This window comes from Ambystoma mexicanum, chromosome 5q (assembly GCF_040938575.1).
Source record: "Ambystoma mexicanum isolate Mex_15411 chromosome 5q, UKY_AmexF1_1, whole genome shotgun sequence".
NCBI classification, from domain to species: domain Eukaryota; kingdom Metazoa; phylum Chordata; class Amphibia; order Caudata; family Ambystomatidae; genus Ambystoma; species Ambystoma mexicanum.
Genome location: NC_090933.1, coordinates 47280868 through 47308851, shown reverse-complemented (window position 1 = coordinate 47308851; position 27984 = coordinate 47280868). Strand labels below are relative to the sequence as shown.

Here is a 27984-nt window from a genome sequence, read left to right as displayed (position 1 = left end):
TTTCAATAGAATATGTACAGTAGGATTCATGTTGCAAAATATTTTCGAACATTGCCCCAATGTTTTTTGAACTAGGGTAGACTTTGCCCTAATGCTTATAGGGTGCAACTTGGCGACCACCGGGGGCTCAGGGCTACTCCTGAGATGATCCCAGCCTCTGTCGCCCCAATGAAACAAGACATGGATAAGAAGTCAGCAAAGGAAACAGACTTATGGGCTGCTTTTGCTTTTCAGCTCCCACTGCCCACCATTATCACGCCAGGCCCCACCTCCTTGATCCAATCTTCTGCCGCACGTTGCGTCATGCCTGTATGTATGCAACATGAAGTTTAATTTTTCATTTGGATCTTTTCATCTAAATGTAATCTATCAATGAAAACTTTTAAAATAAATCACAAATTCATCCCTTAAAAAACACGATATAATGCTGAACATTGTTCTAAATGCACCAAACACACTCAAAAATACCAGCCTAGAATTTTTTAAATATTGAATGTATCCTCAATCTCTATCTTTCTATATATAAAGCAGAAAATCTGTTAGTTTGTTCCTTTTACAATTCCACACCGTTCCTCAACTCTAAACCACATTTTGCATAGTTACCTGCTAGGACCCCCTGGATATTACTGGCTACATGACATTTGGCCACTTCACCCCTTTCCCCAGATGTCTTCCCCTTCACACATGGGACAGTTGCTGAAATTGGTGAAACATCAATGTAGTCGTAGAAGGACCGGACAAAGCTCATTTAAAGCACCTCGACAAGAGGATCAAAACTCAGCCCTGAAAAACCATGTTTCAAGGCCCTAGGACGCACCGTTTCCGATATATTTGCAGCGTAACGCACTGCAACGCACTGCACCACGCCAGGGTGAGGCGGCAGGTAGGGAGAGTGCACAAATGTTCCCACTGTGCTGCAGCATGCCAACTCTCCCCCCACCCTCCACGTCTGCTCTGGGGTATGTCAACTAGCCACATTCACCCATTCTCAGTGCAGTTTACTTCAGAGTTCAAAGCACATCAAACGATAAGCGCCTCAGACCAGTGACCCACAGGATCATTGATTTTCAACAATTGATGAGCATGTTATCATGTTTGTCTACAGAGCCCATGCGGCAATAAAGTTCAAACAATTGAATGTCCGTAATGTGTTTAGTTACCCTTGCATGAACCTACACCCCTGCTCTAGTCTGGTCTGTGTTTCTTTAGTCAGTGGCTGACAGCTCACTGTGCTGAGGGTCTCAGCTGTCTACACACTGAAGGGGTCCACGACGTTTTGGGGTATGTCAGATGAGTCATTTTCAAAAATGTGGAAATTGCACTGGAGGGGTACACGAGGGTTTGCGCTTGAGTGGAAAAGGTCCTCTCTGTATAATCTTTCCACATTTCCAAAACAGCGTGAATGTAAAGTGTAGAACAGAGGCAACATTGACTTCCCCCTCCACTTTTCCACTCTTGGTTCCGAAAAAGTGTAAATGCCTCCTGCAATTACCAATTGTCTGGGTGGGACTTACTATGGACTCCAGTGAAATGTGCCTGCTTTTACCAGATGGTAAACTCAGGCTGATTCCAAAGGAATATATATACAAAGAAGAGTGCCACCATGTAGCAGCAGTGGTCTGACCCAGGAGTGACACACCAGGGGGGTCAAAAAACATCTGTAGGTTACAACAAAACAAGGTCCTGGTGTATCAGAAGGTTGGCCCATATAGGGTATAAATGAATTAGAATTGTTTATCTGGTCCAAAACCTGTATAACTAGTGTAATTTATACATATTACATGCGGTAAAAAGTAGAAGTCATTCCTTCACAAATGAGACATAAGCATTATGGAAAATGCAAAGTAAAAGCTTTATGTAAAAAAAAAAACAAGAATAACATACATGGTGAGGTCTAACATGTACAAACATATAAAATCAGTGATATAAATGGTACATACAATTATTTGGTGTAGATTCATTAACACAATGAGAACACTTAATGGGGAACATTAACATAAATTTGTTCTTCGTCACATAAGGAAAACAAATGCCCCTTATTGTTGTACAATTGTAATAAAACAAATGAATTAGTTGTTTTTATATCCCAACATCAAAAAGTTATTATATATTGGGATTGGGTCTGCCTACGCATCAGGGGGATGAAGTAAGGAATCCATTGGTTTAATGCCAGCCTAAAAATCATATGCTGCTATTAAACCAAATATTTTTGCAGGTTAAGCGGAAATTGCCAGCAGACACAGTATATTCCATGCCTGCACTCTGCTTGCAAAATTAAAGGCAATCCGCTGGTAGGGAGACAGGCATCAATGTGGAATGACTGTCTTTACACCTTGGTTACGGATACGGGAGATTTGGAAAGTGGCCCTCTGGGAATGTTTTGCCTGTTGGATCCTCGCAAAGGGCCATCCTAAGAGTTGCAGGGAACCCAACGTGCTTGCCCTGGCCTGCTTCGCCAGCTCCTGTATCAGGGCCACTGATGAGCTGCAATTCTTTTTTCATACGCTGTCTGTGCTGTTCTATTCTGCAACTCTATGCAAAAAGGACAAGCATACTCATCCTTGGCACTTAAGGGGTTCATTTTATTTTTTTATTTATTTTACATTTATAAAGCGCTCACACAGCCCGCAGGCATCGAGGCGCTGTTACAGGAATTGTTTGTTTTTCTTAGTTGCGTAATTGTGTGGTTTTTTTTGGTCTTAGTTACGTATTTATAACGCGCTTAAACACCCAGAGGTTTCTAAGCATGGACCCAGGGATCGAACCTGTTGTTGCTTCGTGTGGTCTTGCTTCCAAGACGTGCACGCTGCCGCTGAGCTATCCTCCCGGACGCCTTATAGAACCTCTGTGTTTTAGGGTCTGACATAGACCCTGCAAAGAGTACAACACCAATCCTAATAATTATATAGATTTTTTTATATGACCTTCCTCCCTCTTGCAAGTGCTATAAAAAAAGCTGTTATTGTGTTATGTTAAAGGTTCTTAAACCATGCACTGTAGCCACCTGCATGGGTTCCTGGTGCTCTGGTGGATCTGTAAAGCAAGGGGGGAGGCGGTAAGTTAGACCTGAGCGGGAGAAAGAGCAAGAGAGCTGTGATGTGCTGTTGGCAGCTTCAGCTCGGTTTACACCGTTCGCTGCGCGTACCTAGCTGTGTTTTTTGATTGTAAGCCAGAGTGTTCTGTTGGGTGAGGCTATGTGTGGTTTGTTTTTTTGTTATGGTGTGTTTCCAATTTAATGGAAGGATACCCTTCTGAGTATGTTCTGCCAAGATCCAAACTTGTAAAATGTAAAATGTAGGCCTGCCCCTTGTCAGAGAGGAGAGTTTAAGCCACGATCCTGTTCTCGGTCAGGTCACTTCTCCTTTAAACTTTCTTGTTTGGACAGGGATTTTAGAGATGCCGCTTGGGTTTTCAGTTGATGCTGCCGCCAGAGTAGCTACAATAACAGATAAAACCACTTTTTACGACTTTTTAAGTCTAACTGGTGGGTAATCTCTGACACACACCAAAAAAGTCATCTTTTTTTGTAGGGATGCAGGTGTCAGGTTCCTTTTGGATAGCAAGAAGTTTATGTTTGCGATCAGCTTTCACTTACTCCCCGTCAGACTTGTGTAGCCCATCCAGTGCCTGTGTTTTTCTTTGCATTACGGAACATGCAGCACTACATTGACAATGGAAAAGGAAATGCTACAGGTTCAAGAAGGCAAAGAATAAGACCAGCACTGAACGGAGCCACACACCACGTATATGGGGCCAGTTTAATGCTCGCCCAGTCTCAAGCAATGTCTATAAGGCGGTGACTTTATCACCGAGGCTCCACTGGGGTGTGTTTACATTTTGAAATGCACAGTTACTGAATTAAGTCGAAAACTTGAGATCAATTTTCTAGACTATTGGTGCATGGCACAATAGCCCCACCAGAGACATCTGTGATCTGCGTTACGAATAATCTGTGCTGTGAATGGACATTATGCCAAGCGTTTGTCTTGCTCTGTGTCTGCAGTTCTCTGCTTAGCCTGCTGTCAAAGTAGCTCAGCCCAGCTGGAAAAATATGTTTTTAGTCCATCAGTGACTGGCCCTGATCTCAGCATTCCTTGCCTCTCCGTTTGTGATTTACGGGAGGGTCCGCAATCGCCGTCACATCTGACGATGCAGAACAAGCCCATTGTGACTTTGCACATTGTGGCTTCCAGCGTCTTCTTTCCGCATGAACCGCTGCTCCATTCCTCCTATATGTTCGGCAACCTCTCTTCACCTGATTGGCTACTGGGTTGTCCAACTCCAGGCCTTGAGGTCCAGGAATCCTGTCGGGTTTTCAGGATACCCCTCATTAATATTCATGAGAAAACATTTGCATACATTTAGAATCATTGTTTGCACATTTATCTCATGAATATTAATGGGGGGCATCCTGAAAATCCGACGTGTTTCCGGCCCTCGAGGCCTCGAGATGGACAAGGAAAACCAGGAGTTGCAGATGAACATGGTGCTAATGATAAGATCATGTGTCATTTGAAATAACACATATTTTGAAAATACTGGCTAAATATGAGTTGCGCTTCTATGAGATATTTACCTCATGGGGTGCATACAAAATACTGCATGGGGGTAAATAACCTTCATTTTCTCTGTGTTGTTGCGATGAAATGACTACTGCTCCGCAGGAGTACCAGGATGAGAAGGAGCTGAAGCGCCTACTTACCTCTTCACTTCTACAAAACCGGGTCTGCCAGGAGATATCACTCCTTCGCCTCTTTGGTAACGTAGGCTGAGGGCAAGCCATCTCTTCAGGATTGGAACAGACGCTACCCACGCAACCATAGTACTGCGGTGCTAAATAAAATAATGTCCAACCAAGGTCCTATGAAATAGGAATCTTTCATTAAAACTAACAAAGAAGTGCAAACAGCTAATACAAACATTCCTGACCCACGTATGTAAGGGGAAAACACGGTAAGCAGAGTTTATATTAAAGGAGCACTCTATGTTGGTAGATCAGGGTGCACAAGCAAAGATTTCAGCAGCAAAATAGCACAGTTAAGAAATTTAGTAGAGCCTTAAAAGCCTCTAGTGTCCTTTAAGTTGGAGCAGACAAACAGGGCCTCTTCCTGTATTCCTTGTATTTGAGGGCTCAAAAGCCTCAATATTGAACCAGCAGTCTGGGCGCTTTAGGGTCACAGTGCTGTTCGGAAGCAGAGATGGCTTGTGGGTCAAAGAAGCTGGGGATGGCAGGCTATATCATGTCGGCGGTGCGGGACGACTCAGTTGCCTCGGGTGTAGAGAAACAGAGACTTGCCTTCAGCAGCAAGGTGGCTCAACTGGCTCAACACAGAGTCATGGTACTGCAGCGCAACAGCTTTCAACTCAGGGCCTGGTGACAAGGCAGGCGGTGTGGAGTTGGGGATGCTAGAAGACTCAGCTAGTCTCCGATTTGTGGAGACAACAGAGCTTCAGCATCAAGCAAAACCCGGCGATGTGGAAGCAGTTGAGCATCAAGGTCGAAGGTGTTGTGGCAGTTCCCTTGCCATAGGTTGGATGTCATTGAAGGTGCCCAAACCGGAGTTAAGGCAGTCCCGAAATGCTGAGAGATTCAGGAGTCACTTCCTCGCTTCTTTGGGAGCTTGGAGACCCAGTCCAGAGTCTAGCAGGCAAGGTGAGTCCCTCTCTTTAGCCCTTAACAACCAGGAAGGCTTGTAGAGAACTCCTGCAGTGTTATGTCACCTCCAGAGAGCATGTCCTGGGTACCAGTGTCTAATTTCCAGTAGGCTTTGTCTAGCCATCCTGATCCCTCAATTAGGCTCTTCAGAGGGTTAGGGAGAAGAGCGTTCATTTTGCTTGGAGCTTCTGGTCTTTACCTCGGTGGTAGAAGGCTCTAGAGTGGACTGGACCCCCCTCAGCATCCTTTGAATTCTTCTTCAAAAGTGTTCCAAAGATGAACCAACTACGAGGAGGGTCCCTTCTATAGAGAAAATGATGCAGCATATTGACCCACAGACGGACTGATGTTGATGTTAAGGGTTCAATCCTGGCTGCTTTAACAAGTATCCTTTGCCTTCTGCTATCACACCCAGAGTGTCTTTTCTGCAAGAAGTGGGGAGGGGGCACAAGACATATGGGAACCTTAGCAAAAACCAAGATGGTGAGACCACTGTGTACTGAACCACTCGTACAGGCTACTCAAACTCTGCCCTATTTCACTGTCTGCCTACATCAGAAAGTCTCCAGTACTCAGCATCCTGGTGTGAGGTGACCATTGCAAGGACAGGGCTGTCTTTGAAGTGCTGGTTCCCAGTGGACCTTGCAGGGAGTGTGCCCCTTCTCTGGAGGAAGGTGACAACTTTTTCCCATAGGATTAAAGAGAGGGATGCCTCGGCTGTGCCCAACATGGTTGTTGAGGTTACATCCAACCCAGACATCTTAATACACAACAGGCCCTATCATGAATGAGTCACTGTTCACCAAGATGACAATGAGGGACATCAAGTGCCTGTGGCTGCACACCTTTGTAATCTGAGTAGCCACCCTGTCAAAACTAGCCAACACTTATATTTAGATAGTAATAACTGACACTAGGAGGCTGGAGTACACAACTATGATATTTTGAACCAGAGGTGCAGATGGTTAAAGAGCCACCTCTGGCTGGTGGAACTGTGTTCTGGAATGCACATGGGACCGGTGAGGAATTCGAACATCTGCATGGTGGGTGTCGGCTTGCCTGGGCTTTTTTTAAAATTTGTAAGTAAAAGGATGATGGTAGACCTGCCTCAGGAAAATGTGTGGGGCGAATCCACACACATTTTCCTATTCTCACGCCACAACAAGCGCACAGACCTGTGTACTCTGGCATATGACACAGCCTACAGGCACAGTCCGCCCCTGTCATATTTAGTTGGGTTGTATTTTGTGGGTTGTATTGAGTAGTGTTATTAGAATGTCTGTTGTGATAAAAACAAAGTACATATTTGTATGCAAGCTTGACTGGACACTCCTTTTTAATAATTGGGCAATAATTGTATTTTTGCTGTTTTTCAAACAACCAGCAATCCACGACCTCTACAGGAGGTATGCCTGCTGCTCTGTCCAAGTTACCAAAATTGGACAAGGAGGTTTATCATTTTTATTGTAAGCTTGTTTAATCCAATCTGTTCAGATCTATTCTGGTGTATTCTAGGTGTGGGGCAGATTGATGGTTTAGAGACCAATATTCACCCCTGGACTACTGGTACCCCGGCATTTGATTCATCACAGCCTTGGAACCTGCCCTGTTGCCATTGCAGGGCTGCTGGTGGGGAGATCAGTACACGGTCACAGCAAGTTACATGTGTGCATTAGGCTTTTTGGCATGGAGCGTCATGTGATTCAGAAACAGAACGACCTGCATCATTTTTTCATTAAAAAACAAAAAAGCTCAATCTATCCTACCCTTACTAGGTGGCATTCTGTCACAGTTAAGAAATGTTCATATTCGTCTCCACCGTAATGGTCTTACAGCACTGGGGCTTGTCTGGAAAATTGAGTATTTTCCCCCTGTGCAGAGCAACCAGAACCAGGTCTACAGAAGGAAAAACATGAGGAAAGTTGAGAGGGCGGGAATAGTATGACATACAGTAATTTATGTGGGCCCCATGAGGTAAATATCCCCTGCAAACATGTACTTTAACTCTGGTGATCTTCTGACCTCTTGCCCTGAAAAAATGGACTCCGTTCAGAGCCAAAAGTACAAACAATAATCTTTCTTACTGGGGTCTTTCCATTTTATGTGAACATCTGGAATCTTCTGCTTGAGAGGGGTCCTAAAAGGGACACACGTGCAATTTTGCAAATCCAATGACATCAAATTGGACAGCCTACGCATCTATATACTTCGAGGTGCTTTGAAAGTGCGAATTATATTGGCCCAGTTCTTTAAATGGGCCTTGCTAATCCAATTGTGTGAATTGCCTAAATGCCACCCTCGTGCTCTGGATACGTATTCTCTAGTGCGTGCATGGGGGGAGGGGCAACATGATCCAGGTGCCATCAACAACAAAGAAAGCTCCAGCACAGCAACAACAAGGCCAAGAGGCTACTCATAGGATAGCCAAGGAACACCACCTAAAACACCTGACAACTGCCCCGCAGACTAAGGCAAAATATGACCTGAACAAAATGCTCCCCGTTTGGCCAGAATACCCCCTATTTCGTTGTTTTAAAAATAAACTCTTTATGCAGTGTAAGAAAATATTCACATTTCTACCCCCTCGCCCGCCCAGCGCTTCTGACATTTTGAGGAGTCCCTCTGCTTTTGCTTCTTATCAAGTACAGCGGTCCACTCTCTCACCCCCTGCCCCTAAGTTTCTAGTGTATTCAGATACACTGCCACCTTTAACCCCGACAGCTCCAGATGTTGTCAAATGTACGTGCCCAGCCTCTGTTCTCGTCTACTAGTTGATCCCACCTTTTCATAGTGTCCATTCCAGTTGGCCTTCAAGCCCGGTTTGGCAGACCTGGGTTCATCCATTGCTCTGCTATAGTCCGCTTGACCACAGTAAAGGCAGCATTTAGAAGTGTTTTAGAGTGTCTGGGGATATCCGTAGACACCCACATCCCATCCCTAGCAGTATCGCCTCCGGGTCCGGAATCCACTGGTCCCCATTCCGTTGTTTGCTGAAACACTATGGATAAACTGAAGAGTGCCCTTCCTGGAATGCCCCAAAAAGGACAGACATTTGGACTAACTTCTGACTAGAGAAAGTTCTGTGAAGCGGAAGGATATCTTACCTGTACGTTCATGTACAAGCAGTGTTACGTTCATGTACAAGCAGTGTTACGTTCATGTACAAGCAGTGTTACGTTCATGTACAAGCTGTGTTTTCATGATCTTTTCATGTTATACATTGTAGTACTATGGAAAAGTGTCTTTCTCAAAAACATCTACCACAATAAGGTCGACCTAAAAACATATTGGGTATAGGAGAAGTGATTAAAGGTTTTTAAAAAATCTAGGAAAGGGGGCGTATGAGACAGAAAGTAGGGGTGCAAGAGGGGTGGATGGGCATACCTGCTGAAGCACCAAGAGGCAGTGATAATGCCAGAAGATGTTCTATAAAAACCCAATGACATAATAAAATATATAAGCACCAGCAGTCACGTGTCGCTGCGGCTCCCTGGGGAGAGTCCTTCAGACCTCCAAGTGATGCAAACGTATATTTTTGACTGTTCGATCTTTGTAAGGTCCATGAGATTTTAAGCTGGGTGACTCTCGGCTCTTCAGTCTAACGTGTACCTCCATTTCCTTTTCAGCTCTCGAGAGAAAGATATCGATGAGACAAAGCCGAGAGGAGCTTATTAAGCGCGGCGTGCTGAAGGAAATCTTTGAGAAAGGTCAGTGTTGCCTGTAGAATATGTTGATGCTTCTTCAGATTGCTGCTATCCTGGGTGGCAGGAGAGACACAGGAAAGTGTATTTACAAGCTCGGACCGGGCCTCATTACGACCCTGGCGGAATGAGTTATTGGGTGCCACTAATGGAGGCGGGCCCGTTAAACACATTCCGCCTCATTACGAGGCTCCCATGCAGGACCTGGTAAGGATGCCCGGTAAAACCAGGACCGCGGGACCCGGTAAAACTAGACGTCCTTACCGGGTCCCGCGAGGGGACCATGGAGCTAACAACGGGCCGGTCGTAATCGGCCCGTTGTTAGCTCCCTGCACCCATTCCCATTGAGCCCTATGGGGGCTCAAATTGGAATTGGGAAGGTCCGGGCCCGGGTTCCCTGAAGGAGGAATTACCGGGCCCTCTTACTTGGAATAGCCCGTTAATTCTCCATTCAGGGAACCCAGGCCCGGTTTTGGTGGCAGCCATGCCCTTATTACAGCCATGCCCTTATTAAGGGCATGGCTACCCGCCAAAGTCATAATGTGGCCCTCGAGACTATTCCTTCTGCTGATTGTTCACGCTCTGTTCATTACTATCACAAAATGTAATGACAAACAGTCGCACCTCTTGTGCGCTGCTCCTAGGGAGGATCTCGCTAATTTCTTGCTATTTTGTCCATCTTTTTCAGAATTAAGAGCGACAATGTTGAGGCCACTCTTGGGGTTGCTTTGGGTTGATTCTCCTCGAGTGGGCTGGGCCCTTTTGTCATTTCTGAGGCATGCTTTGCACATAAGGAAATGTTTGCTCAAGTTTTGGGAATTTGGCTTGTCCATTTTTATTGCTTTATTGTTTTTATTAGTTTTATCTGGCTTATAATAATGTGTAACTATGTGCTTGTCTGTGTTGTGGTTTTTATGGAAATATGTTTGTAATTTCTGCAATCAACTTCAAATTAAATGTAATACAGTAAAAAATGGTTATGTTAGGGGTAATAGCATCCCACATAGCCACCACTTCCCTCGGTTATGGATATTTAGAAAAAAAGCTTTGGATAAGCGCATGAAGTTGACAAACGTAATTCTGTTGTTATAATGGGGAAAAGAGAGGAAAACAGGATGATGTTGATATTTTAATGCTGTAATGAATATATAGTTACTCACCGATGTTGAATTGGATTTTAATATTGTGATTGGGAAATTAGTGAAAATAGGGTTATGCTGTTGAATTTTAACGTTGTTTTGGATGTACTGTTGTATGTAGATTACGCACCGATTTATTTATAAAAAGAAATATTGTGGCTGTATTATAATTTTTTCAAAACATGCCTCATTCCATTCATTACATGCTTGTGCACTCTGTATTTTTCTTTTCATTGTAAATTCAGTCCTTGTATCCTGGACTTCCCGCTATACACCGAGGACTACAAGTCCCAGAATTCAAAGAAAGAAATAGGACTAAGCAAGCTTGTACCATACGCTATTCAAGGGTGCATGTTAGAACGAATGCGTTTTTTTTTATTTTCAGCATAAAAAATATGAAATATACGTAAATGGATTTATATCAAAAGCCAAACCATGCTCTGAAAAATTAGTACTAAAGTGATATGGAAAATTATCTTTTAAAAATATCTTAGGAACATCTTTCCAAAATACAATGGGGCTCATTACAATACCAGCGGTAGCCGTGCCTGTATACCAGGCACGGCTGCTGCCCCTATCATTTTTTTCCTGGCGCCTGCGAATGGGCAATTACCGGGTCATTACGGTCTGCCGGACGCAGTAATTGCCCATTCGCGGGCGCCGGTGAAAAAATGCTCCCCATTCCCATTTGAGCCCCATATGCTCAATGGGAATGGGGAGGCCGGATGCACCGGCACCATTCAGAATGACACCATTCAGAAGACATGCGCTGCTCGCGGGTGCCGGTACGCCCTCTGGGTCAGACCTGGTGGGCAAGAAGGCACCCATAAGGAAGACGTGTAGTTTGCCAGTCCGGTAACAACAGTACTGGTAAGCTTACCGGTACCGTTGTTACCGGACCGGCAAACCTATAATGAGGCCCAATGTCAGCAACTTCCAGGTAGCGTTCCATACCGTTTATCATTTCTCTGTTGCTATGTTATGTTATGTTATGTTATGTTATCTTATGTTAGGATTTTTGCAAATGTGTTCAGTTTATATCTGAGTGCCTATGAGATACTTTCCATCTACCTACAGTATAGTTAGTTACCAGTTTACCAACATAGTGTTTCTGGACAATATTTGAATTACAACGTAAATGTACTGTATGTTTAATTATTTCTTCAAATATTCTTGGGTTTTCACTGCAAATGAAAGTACTGGGACCGACCCTTAATAATATCCCATCCTAACACTTCATGCCAGATACCTGCCGAGTCCAGCCCTGCAGTCATGTGTGTAATAATTACCCAATTGAATGGTACTAAACATATTGGCCACCGAAGGATGAAGGACTGAGTCGGCCTTGCTGGGTTTTGGACCTGTGTGTGCAGTTTCTTGCAAACGTTTAAGGGGAGGGCCGAACGCTGCACTCGCAAATCTAACTCAACCTTCAGTTCCTTTCATGAAATCCGAACCTTTGCAGACGTATAAGCAGAATTAATGCTGCAGTGGGCCTTGGGGCCTTGTAATTGTAATTGGTTATTTATAACGCGCTTAATACCCAGAGGTTTCTAAGCGGCAGAACCGGGGATCGAACCTGTGTTGCTCTGCATCTCTTGCTTCCCAGACGAACGTGTTGCCAATAAGCTATCTTCCCGAGCCTTCCAATCTTTATTTGCTTGCATGAAAATTGGCATAATATGAGAACCGCAGAGGGCTTTTAGAAGTAAAATCTCAGAAACATGTCAGCAGTAGCCTGATAAACAAGCATTGGCAGTGCCAACAGCTTTGGCTCTCGTGCAGACACGGGAAATGCATTTTCCAGGCATTGCCGCAGTGCTACAAATTGCCCATCAATGCTGGCAGCTGCTAAATGGTGCACGTACCTGGGCATATAATAGCAGTGCCTGACAAATGCCTAATACCTATACACAAGCCAAAACTGTTGGCTTTGACAATGATAGTTTTTAGCAGAACTGCAGTGAAGGGTACGCATAGTGCTTAGAAATCAAGTAGTTCTGAAGGCAGACCTGGTTAAGATATTTTTATTACACTAGAAGCGCATTTACAGCTCCAATTAAGTCATTAACTCTCAAAAGACTTTTTTGAAACAACACTGGCAAGCACTTAGAATAAAAGTCTGATGGTACAGCATGACTTAACTGGCTGAATGAGAGATCCCAGTAGGATGTGTTTTTGGCAAGGAGGGTGAGGACGTGGGTGGGAAGGGCCACAGGGATTAGCATGGCCATCAGTCAATGGGTGGGTAAATAACCAACCAACATCTACAAGCTGTGTGTCTCTCCTCCTATGCCATTCCTCCCTAGCTGTACTCTCATGCAATAGGTTCGGCTTATAGGTGGCAGGTTAGCACCACCTAATAGCCAAAACAAAAAATGGGCTGCGTCAGAGTTCTACCAATAATGAGTGTATTACTAAGGGGTCATGCAGAAAATAGAGCCAAATTCACGAAGAGATTACACAGAGTACCTCTGAGTTACACCTGACGTATTCTGGGTTAATCGGATGTAAGTAAATGTGACTCCATGTAATTTCTTTGTAAATTTCACCAATAGTCAATTGTAAGTGATTCAAAAAATGTCCCTCCTGTTCAACATGGCCCATATCTGGTGAGAGGTCATCCAGACCAGCCAAACCCTGTAACCCCTGCCTTTAAGGATGTAAAAGGGATGCCTTATGCCTTATGACGTTCCAGCACCATTCCCCTCCATCCCCCGGGGAACAAGTGGCGCACTTCATGCCTTTGACATAAAATCGCGTTGTGAATGGAAGGTAAGTGGAGAAACATGGTTGCATACTTCTGTCATTCTGCAGGAGCTACTCCGCTCCGGGCTAAAAGCAGCATGCAATTCTCGCCTATGTTGGTCACTTTACCAGTGCCTGTAGTGACACGCTCCCTCACCCATGATGTGCAAATAGTTCCAGGGCACATATTGTGTAATTAAAGGGACTTCTGACACTGTAGATTGGCATAAATTAAGCAGTAGGGCCTGGTGGCACACACCTGGTGTACACCTCTTTCTCTCTTGTATATGGTCACTTGCTAGCACGACTATCATAGGTTAATTTAGGGCCTTGGCCAGCACACCATCCAAGTAGAAAGGGGAACTCCCACCCACCACAATAAGATGATTCAGAAAGGGAAAATGTACCAGCGGAAGCCCCCAAATTCTGACAAGCATGGTTAATATCCAAGAATTCTACATGGACCAGGTGCATTTGACATGCACACCCGGGTCAAAATTCTAGTCGTAGCGTGTCCATGCAGGTAAAGGTTATTTTGAGAAAGTTAAAAGGGGAGAAGGAAAAATGCTAGCATTTTACCCTGGAAGTCGTTTGAAACTTTGGGAGAAGCAAATCCCTTCCAGCGAAAAAAGTTGTAAAGTAAAATTTGTTCCTGGTGATTTCCCTTGTCCCAAATTGACTTAAAACAGGTTGTAACACAAGCAACTTGCCACAAGAGCATTTTCTGAGCCCCAGGATGCTTCCTGATTCTCATTGCTTGACCATTGACACTCTCAGACTCCCACTCACACCCCTTTTACAAGTTCAAAGTGAGTGTGAACCCTTCTCGAGCATTGGATCTTTAATGGATTCACATGCTGTTAATATTCCCTGTCGTCAGGCTGGGAAAGCCCGGTAACTTAGACTTGGTCATTTTCCTTGAGTGCCCCATCAACGTGTGTCCATTTCACCACTAGCCTGGACTGACCATCACCTTGTGTCCTTTATGCTTTCCACTAATAGACCTCCACCTCCTCCTGCCCTTAGGGCTCCACCTACATTAACTAGAAATAAAAAGAGTATTACTGTGGACAGGCTTATCCCGGCATTACTTCCCACCCTCAACTCACTCCCAGACAATACTGACCCTGAGAGATTGGTTGAAGAATATAATAAAATCATGACCCCTTCCTTGGACCATGTCACCCCCACCAAACTTAGACCAAGCAAGCAGAAAAACCACCTGAACAAATGGTTACACCTTTTAAAAAAAACCTAAGGCAACTAAAAAGAAATTGCGAGGCTACATGGAAAAAACATCCGACAGAAGCCAATAAGCTTAAACTCACCAAATTGTCCTCCCTTTACAAAAAAGAAATATGCTTAGCGAAACGAATATCCTTTGACGCACGCATATCCCACGCCAAATCTAACATAAAGGAATTTTTCACCATCCTCAAAGAAATAGAGACTCCGATAGCATTACCCGACACATGCACGAAAGATAAAAAATGGTGTGAAGATATCCAACACTCCCTAGCCAATAAAATAGCCACCATACAAAACAAAATCTCTTGTAAAAGAACTGCCCTAAACGACCCTCCTGCATCTAAAATAACTGGTAATGCTAATACGGATGAATCTACCCGATTCAACTTCACCAAAGTCTCCATCCCTGAAGTGGAAAGAATGATTCTATCCCTTAAACCCTCCAATTGTCAGGGCGACCTATGCCCCGCGCAGCTTATTAAGGATGCTGCCCGGGACCTATCGCCTTTCATTACCAAATTCATTAATGCATCTTTCTCTACCGGTATCATCCCCACTAACCTGAAACAATCTTGAGTACTCCTAGTCTTAAAAAAACCTACCCTTGACCCATCCACACTGACCAACTATAGACCAATCACTACGGTGCCTTTCCTTCTAAAACTCCTGGATAAGGTAGCGTATACAGAAATACAAAAGCACTTGGAACTAAAGCACTTGGAACTACACCACTTGTTAGGAGCCAGTTTCCGTCCACAGCATGACACGGAAACTGCCCTTATCGATCTTAAGACTCAAATCGATGAGCTCAAAGATAGTGGCAAATCAGCATTACTCCTCCTCCTAGATCTCTCAGCTTCTTTTCATCTAGTCGACCATACTATTCTCTGTAACCATCTAAACACAGCAGCACACTTCTCTGATGACGCTGTCAGATGGATCAGATCCTTCTTAATTGGCAGAACAACGATAGCAGCCGCAGACCCCATACCCATCACCTGCGGCGTGCCCCAGCGATCATGCGTCTCGCCAACACTCTACAATATTTTCACTAAGCCCCTTTTCGATGATCTGGATCATCTCGGTATCACCTACACTAACTATGCAGACGATACCCAGATCCTCCTCCTGCTTTCAAGGGATTATGAAAAGGATTTGGCCTTGGTGAACAGAGTGTACATCATCATCCAGGCATGGATGGCCACTCATGGTCTATGCCTGAATGATGATAAAACTGAACTCATCATCCTGGGCACTCCATCCAACCTAAAAAACTAAGATCTAACTATTCCTTATTTACAATCGATGGCAACATCATTAAAGTAGAACGCGAGGTAAAAACATGTGTTTTTTACCTCGACTGAAACCTCTCATTCACTAAACAGGTCAACTCCCTAGCATCCGCCATGGTTTACATGTGCAAACTTATCCGCACCGGCAAGCCATTCCTCTCTGATAGTAGTTGCATCACCTTGGCCAGAGCCCTCATCCTGTCGCGCCTGGACTACTGTAATGCCCTTTACCTAGGATCTACTAAAGCAACCTTCAAAAGAATCCAAACTTTACAATATAATGCCCTAAGAGCGGCCTTAGGCATCTCCAGAAGAGACCACATCTCAGAGACCTGCCGACATAATAACTGGCTCCCAACCAACGACAAAGTCCTCCTAAAAACACTGTTTCTTACCCACAAATCTCTCAAGAATGCTGCACCTATTTACCTAGTGGAGGGATTCCACAAACAGACCTCCATGAGACCAGTGAGATTAGCCAACAGAGATTGGCTTTCCATACCTTGTTTCAAACGATCCACAGTTGGAGGCAACAGCTTCCCGGTGAAAGCGGGCAAACTATGGAATTCTCTGCCTCCCAATCTGAGAACAGACCAATCCTACCACAAGTTTAGATCCAACACCATCATATGGCTGAAATCTAATAACCAGTAATATATCCTCTGCTTAGGACATAGCTAGTACTGATCGGCTACCGCTAAGGTACCCACCATATGATATGACATCATCTCTCTGCTAGTATCCTTGTAATTATCTCTGCTTACCTATTTTTTCTGTATATTCTGATCCTATTCTGTACATAATGCTCCCTGGAAATTGCCTGCATACTCTTTTCCTGTATACCATATCTGTAAATAGGTACCCTATGTATATATACCCCTGTAGTTATTACCTGCATATAAACCATATACATCTTTTTGTAACCAAGCTACACATATACTTGTAACTGTTGCGCCCTGTTACCCTAGGGTATGATGCGCATTATAAATAATAAAACAAACAAACAACAAACAAACGTCATTGTGGGTGCTTTTGGCAGCACCAATGGGACGTCAAGTGTATAGCTCTGCCCCAGCAACTTCCCCTCAGATTTCAACTATCGTCCAAGCTGGCAGCCACTCCCTCTGACAAGAGGTCTCCATCAAGACAGAGGTCCAGATTGCAGGAGCCGGTGGCAAAGAAGCAAAAGACAGGTGAGGCAAAATCGGCCTCAGGTGTCATGCCCGCGCCGCTGGCGCACGCATTGGTAACCATCATGGGCTACTTGGTACTCATTTATCCTCCTAATACTCCTTGAACAACTCCTTTTCACGCCTTGGTCTTTTATTTCCATTTGCTCAACTTTGGTTCTTTCTTATTTTATTCAATTAACCACATTTACCATAATGCACCTGGCTGCAGTCCTCAATTCCTGGCTATTCTCATTCATCGTTATTGGGACCACAATCCCCAGAAGCCCTAGCGGCCAGTGCTGCTTCCCCCTGCTCAGGACCAGAGAGGGAGGAGGCAGATTGTCTTCAGGTGTGCTGCTACAGGTGCTGTCAATTAGCCTGCCTCAGAACAGGGCAGGGCTGTATATAAGCAGCTGCCTGCAGGAACACAGTGTCTTGCATCTTGAGTTCTCCCCGCTCCTGTTTGCCTTGACCCTTTACTTTGTATGCTGTTCCTGTTGCTGCATTATCCTGTTTTGTTCCAGTGCCCTTTCCGGGCTCCCTCGCAGCTGATCACGCTCCGCTGCCTTCTACCTACAGCCCTTGTCCTCTGGTTTTCCTGCCTTGCAGCCTATTACAGTCCTCTGCAGCCCTCTACAGTCAGCGGCCCTGCTCCTCTGGGCTCACTCCTTGCTGCCCTGCTCCTCTGGGCTCCTTGCCCTGCAGCCTGCCTCACTCCGGCTGCCTACAGTGCTTGTCCTCTGGGCTCCCTGCCCTGCAGCCTACGTCACTCCGGCTGCCTACAGTCCTAGTCCTCTGCAGCGCGCCTTGCAGCCTGCCTCACTCCGGCTGCCTACCGTCCTTGTCCTCTGGGCTCCCTGCTCTGCAACCTGCTTCACTCCGGCTGCCTACAGTCCTAGTCCTCTGCTGCCTGCCTTGCAGCCTGCCTCACTCTGGCTGCCTACAATCCTTGTCCTCTGGGCTCCCTGCCCTGCAGCCTGCCTCACTCCGGCTGCCTACCGTCCATGTCCTCTGGGCTCCCTGCCCTGCAGCCTGCCTCACTCCAGCTGCCTACCGTCCTTGTCCTCTGGGCTCCCTACCGTGCAGCTTGCAACCTTCTGCTGTCTCCAAGCCCTTGTTCCCTGGGCTCCCTACCTTGCAGCCTGCACCTCTTCGCTGCCTACAGCCCTGCTCCTCTGGGCTCCCTACCTAGCGACTCTATTCTTTTGGGCTCTCTATCTGTCACCTACTACTAATCTCTCTCTGTCCTGTTCTTCTGGACTCCCTGCCTTTCAGCCTACTACAGTCCTCCGCAGTCCAATACAGTTTGCCTGCACCTAGTGCCACTCTTGACTGCAGACCTGCTTCCTACTTTGCAGCCTTCTGTTTTCCTGACTGCTGCTCCTTGTTCTCTTCCTTGTGTCCTCTGTACTCCACCTTAGGTTATCTATTTCAGTCTAACTGCCTTTCCTTCATTTCCTTCTGCTAGATTGCTCATTGACTTCCTTTTCGCTGGATATTTCTGTTCTTGTCTTCTCATGTGTCTTATGTAATCCCTTTGTACAGAGCTTGCCCGTTGGTTTCCGGCAGGCAACCTCTGCCCCTTCCTTTGTCGCGTTTTCAGTGTTACAGACACCCACTGCTGTTGTTCCCAGCCATGAGCATACAGCGTGGGCCTCTGTTATAGCAATCTGTGCAGAAGGCTGGAGTTTCCTAAGGTTCGTGGAACACTCTTTCCCATTTCAGCATACACCCCAAGAGGGAATCCAGTTTGTTTGTACCTTTGTATCTTTTGCCCCTTTTGGCTCACAGCTACTGTTTCCTAATCTTCTTTCTTGTTGAACTTCCTGCTGTGTCTGCTTATGTGCTACCTTACCTCAGCACAGCCACCCAAACCCAACTTGGGTACCCTGTGCCACTCTTAACAGAGTGCCATTCCTGACATCAGGGCACGATAAAGCCAAACACTCGTTACCTATGAAGACATGTCTGCCCAGTGGTGAAAAGTCCCATTCAGGGTCCAGACACTCTTCCAAGAGTCCGTCATTGAGGTCTCCGTCAGACAAACCTAGGGAGACGTGCTCGCAGCCGTTCCTCAAAATCTACGGACACGTCCAGGAAATCACCTCTGTCAATGGACAAACATAGAACCAAACCGGCTATGACATCCACCTCAACTTCGTCGTTGAAAAGTTCTACCTCGATGAGTGGCAAAAAACACCACTCGTCGTTGGAATCTCAGAGATCCTCCTCCGCCTATGTGTCATCAAGACACCCGTCAACGGCCAAATGATCGTCGAAGCCAATGACAACATCTTCAATGACAGCATCGACCATGAAGACGACGATAACGGCATCTTCGTCATTGTCTACTGCTCATCTCCCTTCGACAACCACTTCGCCGACAAACCACCTCATCAACGACCACTTTGACAACGACCACCAGGTTGGAAAATTCAGAATTGCTAACAGAAGGCAACACATTGACCCTTAAGGTTATTTTTAAAACCCCAACTGGGACCACGATAACAGCACGACCAGGCTCCCCTGGTAATATCTCCTGTTGACTACCCAGTTATCATGCCAGAAGACATTCTGCAGCATGAGATTACGACAGATTTTGAGCCTCCACCATATGAATGCCAAGGTGTATTTAAATCTGATCCTGAAGAAGGAATTTCTGATCCTCCTATCCAGGAACCAGCTAGAGTACAAACCACGCCTCTAAGGTCTCAACACCTTCTCTGCCATCAACCTCTACAGGAATGGGCAGTATGCAGACACAATACCCCCGTATAAATCCTCAATCCCTGCTTTCCATGCAGGCTCTTTCTACACTGCAGTCTCTATTAGGTCAGCTTGATGCCAGACTTCCGCTTCGTCAAGGTCAAGCTGTGCAACCTTATTGACAACCTCATGTAACCCCTAAACAAAGGGATCCAACCTATCCCTCTAGAGACCAGGGCATATGCCTTATTATGGAAACACCACCTAGACCTCCACTTCCATGTACATTCAGTCCACGTAGGAGAGAACAAGAGGAAGGGGAATTGGTCAACACAGACCAGGACACTGATCCGAGGAATACAACTTCCACCGCCTCCTCGTCCCCAAGGAGAGCTGACACATGAGACACAGATCCAGACCAAGATGCACTGGTTAGCCTTTCTCAGCCTCCACCTCCGGATGATATCAGAGCTTTTTGTTCCATGATGTCCAAGGCATGCCAGGAGTTTGGCCTAATTCCTGAAGAGGAAAAGAAAGATTGTTTCCTTTTCAACCATATGGTTAAACGCAGGAAGGCAGTCTTTTCCATACCCATTTTGGATCATGTGTGGCAGGAGGGCCGCTGTACTCTGAAACATCCTTTTATGGAGCCTGCAGTTAAAGGAAGGTTGGAGAAAAAGTTTAAGTCTACAGATACTACTCCAAAGTTCCTCACTTTGCAACCTGCTCCAGAGTCAGTGGTCTCAGCAGCAGCAAGCTGCAAGGCTCGAACACAGCATAAGTGTGCCACTCCGCCAGACAACGAGAATCAGAAAATGCATGCCTTTGGGAATTAGGTCTCACCATTCGGACGACAACGGTAAAAGCAGCCAATGTCCTGGCAATAGTTACTCGACATGATCGAGAGATGCGGCACCGTCTGGCCCCTTTATTGGAACACCTGCCAGAACAGCAGAGGGAGGGTGGCTATGCTGCTGATGCAAGAAGGAGAAGAAGCCTCGAATCACAGCAACAACATAGCTGTAGACCTTGCTGAAACTGGGTTTAAGCAGATCGCCAACGTGGTAGTCCTTAGACGCCAGGCATGACTACGTTGCATAGACTTTCTCCAAGAAGTGCAACACAAGGTTATCGATATGCCATGCGAAGGGGAAAATCTATTCAGTGACAAATTCGATGAAGCCATTAAGTCCATGAAAGCGGACCGGGACACCGCTAGATCTCCCACTGCCCTTCAAAGCAGGAGGTCTTTTCGCTCCTTTTGCTCCTTTCAAGGAGCTTCGGGCAATGCAAGATAAACAGGCTCCAGAAACAACAAAAGCTATAGTAGGCCCGGATATTATTCTCAGGGCTACAAGCGCAATTATCAATCCTCCAGCACAATACAGAATACCAAGGGCAAAGAAAGTGTGGATCTACCACCTCCCAGAGAGGTCTGCAAAATAAAGCACAACAATAACTGCTGCAAGGGCAATCAGGTGGAGGGAAATGTGGCATTCTACCATAACGAGTGGCAAACAATAACACCGACAGGTGGGTGCATCTAGCGATGCAATCCAGTACGGTCACTTGTTAGTGTTCAAGCGCCCACAAATTCCAACCCCCCATAAAGGTATCTCACCCGCACCATCACGTCTTATGCCACGAGATATGTCAAGTGCTAAAAAAAAGAGCCATTTAAAAGCGCCTCACTCAGCAAGAGGAAAGGGAGCATACTCAAGGTACTTTGTTGTCAAAAAACCAGACGGCAAGTGGGGCCCTATTCTGGATCTATGAATACTAAACAAGAACATCAATAAACAAAAACAAAATGATAATGCTCCAAGAGTTCATAAAAGCTGTTCAGTCACAGGAATTCCCACGGCCTTAGACCTCAAAGATTCATACTTGCACGTGCCATAAATTCGGCTGCCCAGAACATTCACGAAGTGCCTGGCACCAGTAGCAGCTTTGCTGCGGAAGCAAGGCCACCACGTTTACTCGTACCTGGACGATTGGCTAGTTTGAGGGTCAATGTATCAACAAGCCTTATTATCTCTCAACCAAACAGAGACGCTGCTCCAACAGTAAGGCTTTACAATCAACTATATGAAATCCAGCAAAGTCCCCTCAAGGAAATTGATTTTCCTGGGTGCCCAATTCCTTACAGGCCACAATCTAGTCAAACCTTCTGCAGAAAGACTCAAAAGATTGATAACACTAGCGAGATCATTCACGCCAAACAAACTAGTCACAGTCTGCTCATACATGGCTCTTTTGGGTACCATGTCCTCTTGCATTCCGCTGATTCCCCACTGACGACTTCACATGTAGCCAGTGCAAACGTTTCTTGCGACCAGATGGCCCCATATCCGGGGTTCCCGGTCAGACAAGGTAAACCTCTCCCGGACTCTGTCAGACATACTGAAATGGTGTACATACCCATTCAACATCACGAAAGGAATGCCACTGATGGAGCCAAGATGGGATGGGGTGGTCATTTAGACCATCACCAGGTCAAAGGACTCTGGTCCCCCGAGGGAACCTTACTACACATCAATGTACCTGAATTACGAGCAGGCCACTGGGTTCTGAAATCCTTTCTTCCTCTAATTGAAAATTTGGTGGCGCGTTTCCTCACCGATAACACAACCACAATGTTTGATCAATAGAAGTAAGGCAGAACGTGATCAGATGCCTTGTCCCAGGAAGTTTAGACCATCTGGCATTGGGCCATCCAGTACAACATTCTACTTCAGATCTTCAACTTGCCCGGGATGCAGAACAAGCAAGCAGACACCCTCAGCAGGGACTCCTCGCAGACACATGAGTGGCAACTGCACAGCAATCAGATAGCCAACATTTTCTAAAAATGGGGTTATCCCCCTGTAGCCCTTTTCGCCAGCCTCAACAACAAACAGTGCCAGACATTTGCCAGCAGGATTCTGCATCTCGAATCTCAGGTGGGGCGCATATTCGTTCCCTTGCAATATGGTGTTTGCCTACGCGTTCCCTCCTTTTCATCTCATAAGGAAAATAATACAGATGATACTCAAAGGTTGTTGCAGGATAATCTTGGTAGCCCCGTAATGGCCCAGGCAGACCTGGTTCTCCGATCTGCTTCAATTGGCAGCAGATGATCCAATTCATCTAGGATCTCAGGCCAATCTTCTATCACAGAACAACGGGATGATCTTTCATCGTGACCCAGGCTCTCTCAAGTTAACAGAGTGGCTCCTGACCACTCCGAATTTAGTCATTTGAATACCCCTCAAGACTGCCGGTGCATTCTAGCAGCAGCCAGAGCCCTTGCTACCGATATCTTTTATAGCCATAAATAGAAAAGATTCTGTACACAGCAGCGTAACGTGAAGTCGCTAGCTATAACACCTCATCAAATCCTTCCTTATCTGTTGAAATTCGTTACAGAGGGCCTGGTGGTTTCTTCCATCAAAGTGCGTTTATCGGAGATTTACAGGTTTACACAGAAAAGAAGATCTTCTCCGTTCTACAGTTACAGGATAATCAAACATTTCTTAAAAGGACTTTTTTGCACCTTCCCACCAAATAAAAGGATTTCACCAGTACAGAGACTGATCCTGGTCCTAGCAGAGCTTATGAAGCCTCCATTCAAACCCTGGTCATCAACCCACATCAAATTTCTAAGTTGGAAAGTGGCTTTTTTAGTGCCCTTTACGTCTTCTAGGCGTGTTTCGGAGTTCTCTCCAATAATCCGCATTTCTTTCCTAAAGTAACATCAGAGTTTCATAGAAATGCTACCATAACTCTACCCCCATTCTTTCCAAATGCAACTTCACCAGCAGAAAAGGCTCTGCATTCTCTGGATATCAAAAGGGCATTGAAATATTACTTGGATGACACAAAATCTTTTAGATCAACTTAGCAGCTCTTTGTAGCCTTTGATCAATCCAACAAATAAAGATCCATATCAAAACAGGGCATTTCAAGATGGGTTTCATCTACATTCACCTTCTGCCACTCTAAGGCCAACAGACCTTCACAATCGGCCCCCAGAGCCCATTCCACTAGAGCCACGGCTGCCTCTCTAGTCTGGGTTACCTATCAGAGACATTTGTTAAGTGGCAACATGGACTGTGCCCCACACTTTCACCAGGCCCTACTGCTTGCACCAGCAACACGCTGAGGATGTACAGATGGGACGGGCAGTCCTTCAATAACTGTTCCAGTAAGCTAAGACGCGCAGCTTCTGGGGTTGTTTCCTTTCTCTACTTGAAGATGTATTCTTCTCGCATTAACGCAGACAACTTCATAGTATCTAATCTGTGTTTGCCTGGTTTTTCCACCTCCTATACTGCTACAAAATCTATTCACAGCATGTGAATCCATGAAAGATCCAATGCTGGAGAAGGGAGTCTTTTCTTAGCTGTAACTCTGTTTCTCCGGCGTTGGCATCTATCGTGGATTCACATGCGCCCTCCAGCCTACCCCCTCAGGCAAACATTCTTTAAGGGATATCCTCCAGCTGGAGTGGTTAAAACCTGAGGGGAAGCTGCTGGGGTGGAGCTATACCCTGGACGTCCCATTGGTGCTACCAAAAGTACCCACAACGACATTGATGGGACACTCAAGGTGTCACGATTTTTCCATTGGAGAATTACTAAGTCAAAGTTATCGGGGTTTCCCAGCCTGACGACGGGGAATATTCATAGCATGTGAATCCATGAGATACAAGCTCTGGAGAAATGGAGTTACATGTAAGAAACTACTCCCTTCTCTAGCCCATTCGGAGTCCGACACACTTTTCTACACTGCAACTAGTTGCAAATATCCTGCTTTGCTGATTTGTGATCCGCCATAATTTGCATCAGGCACACTGTGTGCTTTTCCAGCTACAAATCATGTGTGGCTGGAAAATAAGCCTGGTTAATTAGCACCTATGTTTTTAGCTCTACTCCCTAGGCAGTGCCCATTCTGCGCTGCCAGTTTTTTTGTCCCCAGAGCATAAAACTAAGGAAACATGTTTTTGTGGCAATATGCTTATACATTGTAAGTGTGGTGTCCCGTATAGCAATGTAGGCCGTTATTCACAGAGCGTTTTCCAATGGGGTTTTGCCATTATAAAGTGCTTCTGTGAATTAGGGCCTTTAGTGTGTTGCTATTGAGGTTCCTTCCAACTTTTCTTGTAAGGGAAATGTCGAGTTAAAAGGGGTTTGAGCAACATCTTTGTCATCTTTGATGTGGTGGCGCGAGTTATGGTTGCTTAGCTTGCCATAACTGGTGAATTTCTGGGGTTTTTCGATTTTACTTGTAACCATAACGTCCCTTTAACAAAAAAATGTCACTAAATTTCATAGCTTTTTATTAGTGCAACTTAACAATAACGTTCCTTTAACAAAGTTTTTTCACTGAATTTCATAGGTTGCATGAGACTCGACCATAACCCCTGCCCCACCAAACCACCACCGTTATCCACTGCACCTACCCTACATACTAGTTCAGTGTCCACTATACCCTCATAATGTGACCAATGGCCAATGCTCATGCCTTGCAGCCATGGCTAGTCTCCACAATCCATGGAGCATGGGCTTCGGCCATGCCACATTCCCCAATAGGCAAATCAAAGTAGACATTTGTCTTTGCTGAAGGCCAGGCCCACTGCCCAGGCAGCAAAGTTATATCATTATTTTTTGTACTTACTTTAGGACACTTTCAAAAAAGTAAAACACAGGACATGTCAAGGAGTTCCCCCCTTCTCACCTGAGTTCGATCTTTGATGGATTTCTTGATTGATGCCTTCTTGCGTACTGCTCGAGTCTTGAATAAGGCTGCACGAGTTTCTTCCGACTCCAGCGTGTGTTCAAGTACCGGGATGCAGGGGTCCAGGAATCCAGGAAATAACAGGGTGCGCAACTAGCACACGAGTCCAAGAATCAAGAAAGGAAGGAAAGGGACTAGAATTGGGTTAGGGTGGAAGAAGCAAGGGAAACAATACCGCGAGCTACAGAGCACATGTCTGGTCGCTACTTCGCAATAGCATTGAGACGCGCAGGGCTGCGGGGGCGTGGCATATTTATGGAACGTACTACGTCCGCCGTGAAGGCTGGTGCGAGGCGTGTCATGTGATACGGCCATGTTGGGAAAAGCGATGAATGCAAGCCCCGCCATGACAAGGACCAGGAAGTCCAGGAGGGGTGCGTTCTGTGGGTCATGACAGGACAGACTTACAAAAGCCTGCTTTCAAGTCCTTGCTGATGCTCCTCGCGCAAGTTTGTTGCAGTCCCGGCCAGCATTTCGGCTGCAGCCACAGGCAGAATGTGTTTTCCGATTTAAACCTAGGGTTTCGGCCATGCTGCATACAATAAGTAAATCAAAGTAGGCATTCGAGCTTGCTGAGGGCCAGGCCCACTGTCCATGCACCAAAGTTAAATCACTATTTTTGTACTTTAGAAAAAATAAAACAAAGGATGTATTTGTAAAACCATGCTTTGAGGTCCTTGCTGCAATCCTGTCTGGAACTTTGGGCTGTAGCCACAGGCAGATTTTTTTTTCCCCATTCAAATGTTTCCGTATTTTGAATTTTTTTACCACCTATCCAGTCCCTGGTGGCCATGTTCACTTTAACCCCATTGCCGGTCTCTCGTGGTCATGACCAGTAGTCAGGTTGTCTGGGTAATGGCCTTTGCAAGGACCCGAAAGCATGGGACACCATCTTCTAACTCCTTTTCTCTGTCCTGATGAAGGCCATCCATTTTACAGCAAAAGAGATCAGCTCATAATTGGCTGAAACACTTTTGTGTCGACATCCCCCCCAGTGTTAAAGGTCAATGCTCTAAATGTAATATGATTTACATTCCAGTTTTGTCTGTGTCATGAACTACAGACCACGTCCCTTTTGGACTTCCTGGTCCTTGTCACAACGGGACGTGCACTCCATAATACTCCCAACAAGGTCGTCCAGCGTGAAACCCCTTTCACACTTTTCACACTCCACGCGCTGGACGTAACGTATTCTATTAATAGACCACGCCTTCCACGTCTCCGCGTGTCTCAATGCTATTGCAAAGTAGCGATCCGACGTGTGTCTCGTAGCTCGCGGTATTGTTTCCTTTTACCTGTCTATCTACCCGTTCCTTGCCCCTTCCTTTCATCCTATTTCCTGGACTCGTGTGCTAGTTGCACCTTTCCTAGTTCCCCGGATTCCTGGATCCACGTCCCGGAAACTGAACGCACTCTGGAGTCGGAAGAGATTCGGGCAGCCTTGTTCAAAACTAGGTCCGTCCGCAAGAATGCAGCAACCAAGGACTCCAGCAAAGAACGGACTCAGGTGAGAAGGGGGGAACTCCTGGACAGTTTGAGACGCCACCCAACCGAACTCGATAGCGACATGGAAGCCGCCGTTCAGGACCTGATGCGTCGCATGCAAGAACTATCAACCGAGGTCCAAAATCTAAAGGCGGAAAACGCTGCACTCAAACAATTGGTCCTATCCCGGGATTCGGCCACAAAAGAAAGCGTCTTGTTGGGCGGCATTGTTGACAAATACGATGGGTCGGAAAAAACCCTTCATGGATTCCTGGATTCATGTTTGGTCCACTTTACAGTTAAGCGTTATTACTTTTCGACTCCCAGGGCTAAAATGGGTTTCATAATTTCCCACCTTTCCGGGAATGCCTTAACCTGGGCTACACCCCTCGTTAACTCTGGCGATGCCCTCCTAGATGACTATGATGGGTTCATACAGGCCCTTAAAAACATATTTGATGGCCCTGAACAGGTCTATAGTGCCCAGGAATGTCTGTTAGACTTTCAGCAGGGTTCCCAGGATATGCTCACTTATATGACCCGATTCAAACAATTGGCTAAGGAAGCTGATTGGTCCTCGAAGGCGAGTTTCACCCTGTTCAGGAGAGGACTGAATGATGAGATTAAGGATGAGTTGGCCAGAGTGGCTCGACCAAACTCATTCCAGGCACTAATGGACCTTGCCATGCAAATAGACTTCCGTATCCAGGAAAGAAAGGCTGAAAAGAAGAAATCCAGGGGAAATCCTTCCAAGGTGTCCTTTGAGAGCACGGTCAGAATGGACACAAACCCAGGCTCAGTCACCGAACCAGAACCCTTGCAGATAGGAGCCTTCCGTGGACCCATATCCCTGCAAGAAAGGATGAGAACGATTCATACGGGGTTGTGTATGTATTGTGCTTCGGACAAACATTTGGTTAGGTAATGTCCTCTAGCCCCCCCTCAGCGTTCGGGAAACGCCACCTCCCAATCCTAGATGGAGCAGAGCTTCGGGAGAGAGATGTCTGCTCCACATCAATTCCATCCTTGAAGTCTCCTGGACAAAACAAATTGGTCATA

General features: G+C 45.8%; 1 protein-coding gene across 6 annotated transcripts in view; it reads left to right on the top strand.

Annotated features, from left to right (window-relative positions):
* The window catches only part of PHACTR1 (phosphatase and actin regulator 1), a 1343031-nt gene that overhangs the window by 1031209 nt on the left and 283838 nt on the right, over window positions 1–27984 (top strand). For all 6 annotated transcript variants that reach the window (XM_069620495.1, XM_069620496.1, XM_069620494.1 and 3 more), the window contains one exon: window positions 9283–9363. In XM_069620495.1, the coding sequence (XP_069476596.1) occupies window positions 9283–9363 (81 nt within the window). The remainder of the gene's footprint in view (window positions 1–9282; window positions 9364–27984) is intronic.